Source organism: Coenobita brevimanus, chromosome 99 (assembly GCF_032717465.1).
Source record: "Coenobita brevimanus isolate Jiangsu-jjx chromosome 99, ASM3271746v2, whole genome shotgun sequence".
Lineage (NCBI taxonomy): Eukaryota > Metazoa > Arthropoda > Malacostraca > Decapoda > Coenobitidae > Coenobita > Coenobita brevimanus.
In genome coordinates, this window is record NC_137052.1 from 19,695,739 (window position 1) to 19,708,024 (window position 12,286).

Genomic DNA, 12,286 nt, shown 5'->3' on the forward strand with positions numbered 1-12,286 from the left:
ATACATGGCGTCTGGCAATGAATGAATGAAAAATGAATAATATGCGTGTGTGTATGTGTGTGTGTGTGTCATTAGAAACAACTGCAAGGGCCTATGTATTTTTGCTTATTTAAAAGTTCATTTCTACTGTACTATATTTTCATTATCACTATTAAAGCCTCATCAGCATTTTCCTTGGTGATGCATTATAACATGATTACTTTTACAGATCCTTCACAAGCTGGGTACATACAATTTATTTTATTTTCAACAGGGCAATACAACAACTATGAACACTGCCTTATTCATTTATGGATGTGTCAGTAAATTACTGCACTGTGCTGCACAGTTCTGCAACACTGATCTGCACTGCTTCCTATGTTCTACAAACCAGCTCTCTAATACTGCTGGCAAGTTAGTTGCTTCTCTGCAACCCAATACAGTTTAAATAATCTGAGCAAACTTGTGACCCTATTATTACTTAATCTCTGTTAATAACTACAAGTAAAACATTACTGCCTATCTATTCACAGCCAGACGCCTTAGTCCCATAAGAGGAAGCAACGAAGAAACTCCCTACGTCACCTTGTCCCCTGCCATTTTGCTGCCCTCCCCTCAACTTACACCCCCCTCTCACATATACCAGTACTTCTTTACTCCACTTTTCATCTCATCCTAGATCTCATTTTGAGGTAGTCCTCATTATAAGTTGGGGATGCTTCAAAACACTGCACACTTTTCTTATATGTGGTTTGTACACTGGGAAACTGACATATCAGCACTGTAGGTAACATGTAACTAACAAGCAAGTCATATGTACAATAATGTGGACCTAGAAACAAAATTCAACACCAAATAAAGGTTACAGTACTTATGGGGCACTGCTGTAATATGAACGCTGCATGTATATAAATTAAAGAGTGGGATAATTATTTAATCTCAAGTATTGTGATATGCAGGCAACAGTACAGGCTCTGGCTGCAGTCTATGGTACTGGTAGAGACCCTACCACACAAAGATAGAAGACTTTCACAACTTCTCCAGGACAGGATGATTTTTTCCATAATGTGTGACCAAGAAAGTACCCTCTACTGAGAAACTATTGAAAACCCATGGTACAGTATTTCATTGTTTTGTATTTTTTCAACTGCTTCTCACACACTGCTGCAGTGCTGTCTGGCAAACCATGCAGACCCAATTAAAGAAATGACAGTGCATTAAAAACTGCACCTTGACCGTAATTTCCATTGTGACCCATGGTACAAGAATCGCTGCTGTACACTACTATATCATGATAATGTCACCTTGCTCATAACAGTTCAACATCATCTCAACACATTTCAAGAATGCAGTTAACCAAATGAGACTACTGCTCCATACTATAGCGTACTGGGGATAGAGAGGTGGTATTGATGATTAAGTGATGAAACAAGAGAAATAAAGGAAGACAGGAGGAAGCAGGTGTTGCACAAAAAGTAGAAAAGCTGCAATAGGAAAAACAACAACAACATGTCCTGCTGTATAGGTACAAAAACATTCTTACATCCATGAATAGTATGTAAAACAAAATATAAACAAACAAATAAATATATACCGTAAACGCACACACCCAACAGAAGTTACATCATCATGATGCTGCATCAACACCACCAATCAATCACATCCAACATATAAGTAATCCAAGCTTAAACTACAGGTATGCTCCAAAAGTCCCTGCAACTTAGAGGCAAATTACTTAAAAAAGTAAATAAATATAAAATCAATATGTACCCTATACTGAGGTCTGGGGAAGTGAAGTCCTTGCAATGGTACCCCCACAATCACAATTTGTTTACAATGGTTGCATGGTATTTAAAAGTATCAATGTGGCATACTTAACTAGACTAATACAGGTAGTAATACTTTCACCGCAGGCCGTTTCCGCATATGAAGTTAGTCTTTGAATTTATTAACCAATGTATTAAAATTAATGTCTGTGTGCGTCCTACCACTTAATGGGCGCAATTACAGAGGTCAATATCCAATACCCTCCCATTTACTTCGTAATTATCATCGAGCTGAATACGTCAATAAATCTCTGTTCGATTTCCCATATGCCTGGCTATAACATGTACAACATTAGTATTGTCAGAAAACTTATTTCACAACAAACTAGGGGTATACTAACTATACATTCTGTGTACATAACGTCAATTTACATCAATTAGCGCCGTTTCACAATTGTCTGTCAAACCGGGTGACCTGTTGCCACTCCATCAATATTTTCACACACCACAGCTTAATTATTTAGTGGAAGTTCAACTCCACACACATAAATACCGCAAATAAAATTTAGGACTGCATGCAGATCATAAGCATACCGAGATAAAACACAAAACACGAATATGTTGGCATAATGGATAAGATGCCTAATTTCGCCGGTCTAGGAAATAATACATAATGGGATACTCACTGATGTAGACCCTGTAGTCTGAAGTGTTGGTGCATCCCTTCTCACAGACGGTGTAAGCCATGCCTCTGGTCACCTCTGGAATGTATGAAGAACCTCTCAACCGCTTTGGAGACGAAATCTTGAGCGGTGATCGAGCGCTGACCAGCAGCAGAGAGCGAGTGAGGAGTGTTCGCACGTGTGTCATGATGCAAGCGCCATCTATTGCTGGCCCAGGCGCTCTTATCGCTCCGTCCACCGCCAGATTTAAAGGCCTTAACAGTGCTCTTATCTGGCACCGGATTTATGAACAAACTTACGGTCATTTCCGTCTCAAACAAGGTCTGTTTGCAAAAGAGCGTCAGACAAAGGAGGATTCTACACTCTTCTACTGTCCTTCCTACGAAAGCATATACTCTAAGTTACTATTTAGTTATGACAGCGATTCACCTTAAGATTGTTCGTGAATTACAGTCCCGATACGGTAGGTAATTTCATAACTGACTTGCGAATTTCAACTTCTATACTCACATGCTGTATGACAAGTTCATATCTGGCATTTTCAGTTACAACAAAATAATGAAAATATTTTATACAGTAATAATTTCAATTGCTCACAATATATATGGACATACAGATAAAAGCAGGCAGAAACCGCTAGATGGTACTTAACCATTACAATGCCCGGTTGAACCATCTACTGTGTTATTAGATTTATTTGTTGAAAGGGTGTGTGACTTTTTTTTTTTTTTTTTTTACTGAATGCACAAGTTTGTAACCACTGACTGTATAACTATAGTTTGCTGAGGGTGTGTGGCAAATCCCACCACTTCCTTTTGTTGTATATTGGCAGCCATCATCCACTCACTTGATGTAGTGCTGCCTACTACTTCCTTCACCTTCATTCTTCCTTCTGGCTTTACACTGAGCGACAAGCCGTGGTCTGCTACCCACCACTTTCTTTTGTTGTATTAGCGCTCTGTACATTTAACAACAATATTACAATTCATTTCTGTTATGCTACGTACTCGGAGTTCAACTTCTTTCTCCCTGAGTAGGCTACGAGGAACTGATTTGGGTTCTTTTCAAGACCGGGTCTAGAGCATGCAACCAGAGGAACAGGGCTCAAAAACACAGGCTTGGCTAACCAATCATACACGTCTATTACCGTAAAATCATACGGTACCTGGGCACAATACAATGTGGCAGATTATACACACTATAGTTGATACAAGGACAAGAGTTGTGACTAAAGATGACAGGGTAGCTGCAGGTGTCGCCCAGGTGTGGGAGGGGTCCCGTCAGGTGTGAGCTTTCTGAAGGGGAGCGGGACCACGGTCGTAGGCCGGATCGTCAGATATGGGCTGCGGGGCGGCGTAGAGGGAGGCCTTTCCCTGGAGGGGCCTCGGTGAGTGTGTCAGCCCTCGGGACTGGGGCCAAACAGGGCGAGTAGGAGCGCTGCCTTGCGCCTGCCCTTGGTTGAGGACGGCTCGCCGTCTGGTCTGGGGAGGTCTCTGCTGGGAGCATCCCTCAGTGACTGGGGGCTGCGGCTTCGCCTTTGTTGAGAGGCCGTCAGGGGCTGCCTGCGGCATCTCTTCCTCCAGGAGGCCGGCAGCAACTGGTGACGTAGGGGCATTGGCTGCAGTGAACATATCCCCAAGCTCACTGTGGGGCCACTCCAGACCACTCCAGCAGCAACTCCGCTAGGGAGCTAGCTCCATCCCTTGGGGTGTGGGGGGAACAGCAGGGGCGTCCTGCCTGGCCTCTGGAGGAGTGAAGCGAGCAAGGGGCGTTGCCCTTGGTGGGTGTTGCAGGGGTAGCAGACGAGGGAAGCATGGTGGGCGTTCCCTCCCCAGTGGGTGCCACCATGGTTCCTCTAGACCCTGGGACTGCAGGTGAGAGGAGCACAGTGGGTGTCTTCTCCCCGGCGAGCACGGTGAGCGTTGCCGTGGTCCTGCTCCCAGTGGGGGCCTCAGATGAGGGAAGCATGGTGAGCATTCCCTCCCCGACGGGCATGGTGGGCACTGCCTCGGTTCTGCCTTGCCTTGGGATTGCAGGTGAGAGGAGCACAATGGGCAACCTCTTCCCAGTGAGTACGGTCGGCGTTGCCGTGGTCCTGCTCCCTGTAGGGGCTGCAGATGAGGGAAGCATGGTGGACGTTCCCTCCCTGACAGGCATGGTGGGCGCCACCTCAGTTCTGCCTTGCCTTGGGACTACAGGTGAAAGAAGCACGTCCTCTCCCCAGTGAGCAAGGTGGGCGTCACTGCAGTCCTGCTTCCGGCAGGGGCTGCAGGTGAGGGAAGCACGGTGGGCGTTCCCTCCCTGACAAGCACGGTGGGCATCGTCACAATCCTGAAGGGGGCAATAGGCAAAAGAAGAACGGTGGGCGTCCTTTCCCTGACAAGCACTGTGGGCGTCACTGCAGTCCTACTTGGGACTGTGGTCACACAAGCCCCACCCCGATCCTGGCGAGTGCTGGTCTGGGTAAAGAGTAGTGCAGCAGGCTCCGTTGAGGGAAGAGGGGTGCATGGTGGCGGGGTACATTTGCCCGTCTTGCTCAAGTCCTTTCTGTGCCTCCATGTGGTCTCTTGGTGTTGGTATTTCAAATCCAATTACATTGCTGCGTAGTAACCATATAACCAACCCATACGTTTTCCCTACATGTCAGCAAGTGGGTTGGCGGAGGGTTAGTACCCCTCCCCGTAAAACAACTCAAAGGTAAACAACCACCCTTTACAGGATTATGGCGTCCGACAATAGATAGATAGATAGAACATTTCAATCAGTTTACCAACCATTTTCCGTATGTTTCAGATGGAGTGCGGACAGTGGTGACACCAGGAAAACCTGTTTTTGCTGGACGACTCCAACCACCTCCAGTGAACACCAGTTCAAACGGATGCCAACTCCGATTAGCAACTCTGGTTCATGCTAGCTTCAGTGAGAACCAACTTGAGTGGATATAAACTTGCTGATTACAAACCCAAGCAGATGCAGACTAGACCAATTAAACCTCTGCTGACCGCCAAATTACTGGATTATAAATCAACTCTGATAATGATAAATGAATTCGTGCTGAAAAAACAATTATGAGTATCATAATCTGTAATGGATATAAGACTGGCCGATCTATTTCTTTGAATTCTCTGTTCCCAAGTATTGCTAATTTACAGTTTAAAGGATGCTGTAGCCGACATATGGTACTTAAGTAATCTGGCAACCTAAAATTATCAGGGCAAAGTTCTCCCCTCAAGTAAAATGGTACCCCATACACCTATGTTGACCACGTCCCCTACTGCATCCTAAACTATTCACCACCCGCCATCACTCATCATTTAACACTTCCACCATATGCCTGGGCCTATTTCCCCACAATATCTTTCCTAACTACCCATCCTCTCTTACCCACTGGCACTACCTGGGGCATCTGCATCACATCATGCCCAACTTCGACAGGAAGTCTGCCTTGATCATCATTATTAGATCTGAAGGGATGTATTTTGTCACTATCGAGTCCTCTGCCCCCACCACACTCTTAAAAGGTTTGCAAATTGACATGCCAAAGAGTCCCGAGTGCCCCCCATCTCACCATGGAGAGGGTGTGGTCCTCAGGGATCCCACTCTATTAAAAAAAAAAAAAAAGTGGGTGGGTGTGCCACTGCATTACTTCATTTCCTCATTATTACACACACACACACACATATATATAACTATAACTATAACTATAACTATATATATATATATATATATATATATATATATATATATATATGTATATATATATATATATATATATATATATATATATATATATATATACTGTATATATATATATTATATATATATATATATATATATTATATATATATATATATATATATGTATGTATGTATGTATGTATAAAGGGTAAATGGTTGTGACTACTGATGTTACCTGGGACCCTAGGCTAGGAGCAGTCCTCATGGGTGACTTTGGGTTCCTAGCTGCCAAACACCTTGTCCGAGTGGAAGTCTACCACAGTACAAAATTTCAAGTTTCCGGATAAAAATATTGTGTTGTATTCCCCATGTGTAGCAGGGTATATCACCCTGCCTAAAACCTGGTGTGCATGGAGGTCTACCACTGTAAAAAATTTTCCGGGGGAAAAAAAAAAAAAAAATGGTCATCCAAACAATTACTCGAGGACTCCTGAGGAGAGGACCTCAGGGTTCTAACCCACCAAAAACCTGATCCTGGTGATCTACCACAATGCAAAACTCTGTTCTAGGTGATCCCAGACCCTCACAGATGATAGACAGTCTTCTCTGAGGACCACATCTTTCTTCTCTATCCTGGAGACACACCATGCCTCACTCACCTTGTGGAGGGGGAAAAAACCTCCCATATTTGAGGTGCATTTTCTGCATCCAAGAATATGAGCTACAGATAAGGGAAAAACGTGCAGTGGGTCACCTGAAATATAAATATATATATATATATACATCCTATGTTGCCCCACAAGGAGCATAGAAGCCTGGGACTAGGCAATTTGGTCCTGATATTTAAGATGAGAGTGACCAGCCTCACTCATCCCTGGGTATATACTGTATATATATATATATATATATATATATGTTTAAAACAAAACAGAGGCATTTCTACAAAATACGGATATCTCCAGTATCCCACGGAGTCTCTGGTTTTTACACTAATCACAATACTCAAGATAACAGACCAGTGGGGAGAAGCTGTACATTTGTATCTGCACCACAGTTCTCACTCACCAATGCACAGACACAAAATATACAGCAAGCATGTCACTCTACATTGAGCAACAAGCCAAATGATTTAAGCCACAAAATCATTTAATATGCTAGGTGGTAACCATTATGTCAATGTTTAGCTCTGAAGTTTTCATTCTCGATGTATGTAAATACTGTACAGGACTCTTGCTTACAATTTATTTGTACATCTGACTTACAATAAAACCTCACTACATCAAATTTCATGGTCAGATTTTGCTTTTGTCAGAAACCTTCAACATATCAGACTTTCTTTAACTCAGTACTAAAAAAAAAAAAAAAAAAAAAAAAAAAAAGTGCATCATCATCATCATCATAAAAATCATATTTGTCATGACAACTATTCACATCTAAAGATAAGATGACATATGGTCTATACAATGTTAAATAAAATATACATATGGGAAAACTATCAACATCATGTTCAATGAAAAGGGTCACATCATCATGCACATCTTTCAAAGCTTTGAAATCATGACTTCATCTCACAAACACAATCAATTTTTCTCAAACATGCATTTCAACAGCACCTAACAGTCATTCCATCACCTAAAAAATTGAGTTTATTGGTATGCATATACATTTTTTCAATACTAAATATCATCAACAAAGGTTTAGGATATATATGTAGATGGTTGGGCTTTTGAAGGGCTAAGATTCCAGAGGTTTGAGTGATGTGTAAATGACTAGCTTATCTGGCTGGGAATGCTGATATTATACTCATATCCATACCTTCTTTTTCCTTCTTTCCAGATCTCACCTTCCTGCAGCTTTAGGTGGGAAAAAGGTCACAATGATGTTGATGATGAATAATGTCTGAGATTAGTATGGTTGCACCCGACTTTTTCCTATACAGTATAATGTACTTTAGTCTTATATATATATATATATATATATATATATATATATATATATATATAGGGAATGCTTGCATGTATTGGACTCTTGCTGGGTCTTAACTCAGTCAACCTGATATATTGAAGCTTTACTGTAGTATTTATTAAAAAAAGAAAAAAAAAACTAATATAAAAATCATGGCATACTACGGATTTAACTTTCAATGAGGATGTACTTAGCAAGATTTTATAAAGTCTGATAAAGATAGAAATGAATTACAAACTGCTAACTGACATTTTGCATACACAGATTCCCATACCATTGATTTGGTCTGTTTGAGAAGCACCAAGCAACATTACATACATGTATTTTAACTGCATTATAAATACCACCTAGCTTCATCACTCACTATTCATCATTAACTAATTCTTCATCACCCTACCTGAAAAATTTACATTAATGTTTACCTTTGATTACCATCTACCATTCCACTGAAATTCTAAACACTATACTACTGCTGCAGCTGATGATGATGACAACCTGTACCTCCAAGAAAATCTAAACTCATATCTTTAAACTAAAAACGCAGGGAAGATGAGCCAAATGTATGATGGTGAGTGCTGTCTATGATATCTTGGCTCCTCAAACCTGCACTAAATACCCCAACTCCAGTAACATACTTTTCATTTCATTCATGCCCCTTTCTGGTGATTCTATTCAGCTTTAGAAAAACCTTTCAAACTGATGGAGTTAGATATATTCTGCAAAAACACCAACACAACCATATGTCTTCCTTAAAATAAAAGACAATCATCTACGCAGCAATAGTAATACAGAAGAGTACATCAGCACACTGAATGGGTTCAGCAATCCAGAACAAGTTCATTCTGTATCATTACCCTGTCTGATTTCCCACACATCACACAGCCTCAGTTCATGCTGACATGTTGTGGAGTAAAATGTACACTCATTGTCCCCACGACCCTAGTCACCTTCATGCCTATCCATTATCCCATTCAGTTGCCTCAACAGGAGCAAAAGGCCTGAGGCTAGGCTACTCAATCCAGACATTTAAGATACAAGTGACCAGTTGCCTACCGCTTAACAGTACTACATAAGCAATAAGTCCCACCCAATTCTCAGAATGACACCCTCATGGGCTAGTTGAAATACCTTCAATCGCTAGACCACCATCCCTAACAAACCAATATATATATATATATATATATTACATATATATATATATATATATATATATATATATATATATATATATATATATATATAATGTATATATTACATATATATATATATATATATATATCCATCCATCATCCAATCCTACATTGCCCCATGAGGAGCGTAGGAGCCCGGGGCTAGGTACTTGGTCCCGACATTTAAGATGAGAGTGACCAGCCTCACTCATCCCTGAGTGGCATTACATGAGCAATCAACCCCAACCACCTCTTGGATATAAATCTTCACCGGCTCAATCCGACTGGAGTGCAATAATTACCCACTAAACCACCAGGCGCCAAAATTTGGTTACATGGTTACCACCCAGCGTAGTAAATGGTTTCCTGGTGTACAAGAAACCATTTGGCTTGTAATATATATATATATATATATATATATATATATATATATATATATATATATATATATATATATATCTGTATATATATATATATATATATATATATATATATATATATATATATATACTGTATATATATATATATATATATATATATATATATATATATATATATATATATATATATATACTGTATATATATATATATATATATATATATATATATATATATATATATATATATTTTTTCAACATACAGTATGCATTAAGCAGTATTTAGAAGAACTAATTGTTGTTGCTGTTGTTAAGTGACCCCAGTCTGTATGGCCAAGCAGACCCATCAACAATATGGGATGGAAAGAATTGGTGTGGGGGAATGACAGCTCAAAGACACAAAAATTCAAAAGGAAATACTGTATGGAGTGAGATAAGAGAGAACTGGTTATGTGAGCGGATGACATGGTAGATAAAAAACAGTGGAGGAGACACATGACAGCTGCTGACTGTGATTAGGAATAAATCTGACACGAAGGCAAAGAAGATGATTCTGATGCTTTTGTACACAGTCATTACATGTTAGGTGGATGTTTCAAAATATCACAAACTTGTCCAAACAACTGGTAATGTAAACTGGAGGAAACTGGCAAATAAATAATAGGTAGCACTGTAACTATACAGCAGCAGGCATTTATTTTTCTATTTTTAAAATCGTAGCAGCCGTGGCTCAGTGGGTTAAAGTGCTCTGGTCTGATGGAAGGGTCGGAGGATCGAATCCACCCAAGGGTCATTGGTAGACATCAGGAAGGGCATCCGGTCATAAAATGCTACATGCTCCAATCCAAAGTCCTCTACCCAGGGACAATGCCGTAGCCTTTTGGGGATTCCTGGTGTAAAACCATTTTTTTTTTTTTTTTTTTTTTTTTTTTTACAGTAGACTTCATAGCAAAAAACAAATGCCAGTCAGATAACTCGAAAGATGAAAACTTACTGTACTAACAGTCTTAGAAGTGCATCATCATAGTGCCCATACCAAAATGGGGAAACCTGGCAAAATGAGGCCCATCTCCCAGACCTCACTTCTCTGCAAAGTATTTGAACAGCTACTGCTATGATGACTGCTACATTTCGAGTACCCTTGACTCAGCAAGTGCCTCTATGGATTCATAACTGGAAGAAGCACTTAAAATTGCATCCACCAAGTCAAAAGTAACATGCAGGCAAAATTCACCATCTTCATTGACATCAAAGGAACCTTCAACTGAGCCAACCCTGTAGCCCTGTTTGAAGAGCTGTCTGGAATCATAAAAGCAAGATGCTCTCCCTAGTAAAGGAGTAGATGATGGACAGGGACACATCGGTGTACCTGGATGGAATGTACTTTAAACGGACTATGATGGAATTAGGGTCACCATAAGGGGGAGACCTTTCCCCAGCACATTTCAACATCCCGAAGAACATGATTGCACATACAGAAATTAATGGAGTACTCAAGACAATCTACACCAACGACATAGTGCTACAAGCAAAAAGTGAAAAATCACTCCCAGAAGCCCGGATCAAGTTCGCTAATGTGTGCAGCTCAATAGGACTAGTCACTCCCCCTTTGAAAACCAAAGTCCTTCTCAGCAAACCTGAGATGAGCCCCACCTTCTGGATACAAGGCACCAAACTCGACATCATCATCTACTACAGGTACCTGGGAGTTGTCATCGGATGCAACAAGTACCAGATTCAAGCTCTTAGACAAGCATGCAACGTCAGACTACTGTATTTCTTATGCACTGGGTTGCAGGCAGGAATATCAGTTCATCTGTTATCTCCCTCAGGCAACTCTGTGTCATACCAGTGCGATCAGCCATTGATTACCACGTGAGCAACGTGGTTGATGTGGGGAACACCAAAGCTAAGATGCCTGAAAACATCTAAAATGCAGCTATAAGAATCATGTTAGGCTGTACCACTTCTGTGAGGTAGGAGAATGCCTGAGCTGAAGTGGGCCTTATATCCATCATGAGGCACGTCAGGGAAAGTGCAAGCTTACAACTCTTAAGGAGCTTAAAGGCAAAGGATGACAAGTTCTTCCAAGAGGTTTTTCCCAGACCCAAGACAAGAAAAGAGATGAACAAGAGATGGCTTGCAGCTGCTCATTCACTCTTCAAAGGAGTCAAACTTAGTAAATTCATAAACACAAGGAAGCTGAAGGAAATTCCCTTGTGGGAAATGCCGGAACCCAATGTATCTCTTCCAAACAAAGCCAATACCACCGGCAGAAAGGGTGAAACTCCAAACAGCCAGCTTCAACAGGAATTCAGAGAAAGGATCAATCACCTACCTAACAATGCAACAATGATCTTCACAGACAGATCTGTGGGAACCAGTGGAAAAGCCGACTGTAGCATCACCTTTGAGCTCTCAAAGAACTGCAACAGTATCTACAAGAAGGAAGCACTATGCACCTCAGATGGAGTCTTTTCTATGCAGACAAAGCTCATGGCAATAGCTGTGGCTCTTAGCAAGGTTGCCAGAAACCACATTAGGACTCGCACACAGGTGACTGTTATCAGTGGTAGTCGAAATGATCTATATAATCCACACAAGGTGATGCTCCGAAAAACGAACAATTAGTGAAATGCAGGACCAACTTGCCTAGCCCCAGGCTCCTAC

At 41.0% G+C, this 12,286-nt stretch overlaps 1 protein-coding gene across 1 annotated transcript in view; it reads right to left on the reverse strand.

The window, feature by feature from the left end:
• Nurf-38 (Inorganic pyrophosphatase Nurf-38) overlaps nucleotides 1-2,609 on the reverse strand; it is a 120,865-nt gene extending 118,256 nt beyond the window's left edge. The window contains exon 1 of the mRNA XM_080283960.1: nucleotides 2,432-2,609. Coding sequence (XP_080140086.1) covers nucleotides 2,432-2,492 — 61 coding nt within the window. The 5' untranslated portion in view covers nucleotides 2,493-2,609. The remainder of the gene's footprint in view (nucleotides 1-2,431) is intronic.
• Between the last annotated feature and the right edge of the window lie 9,677 nt (nucleotides 2,610-12,286).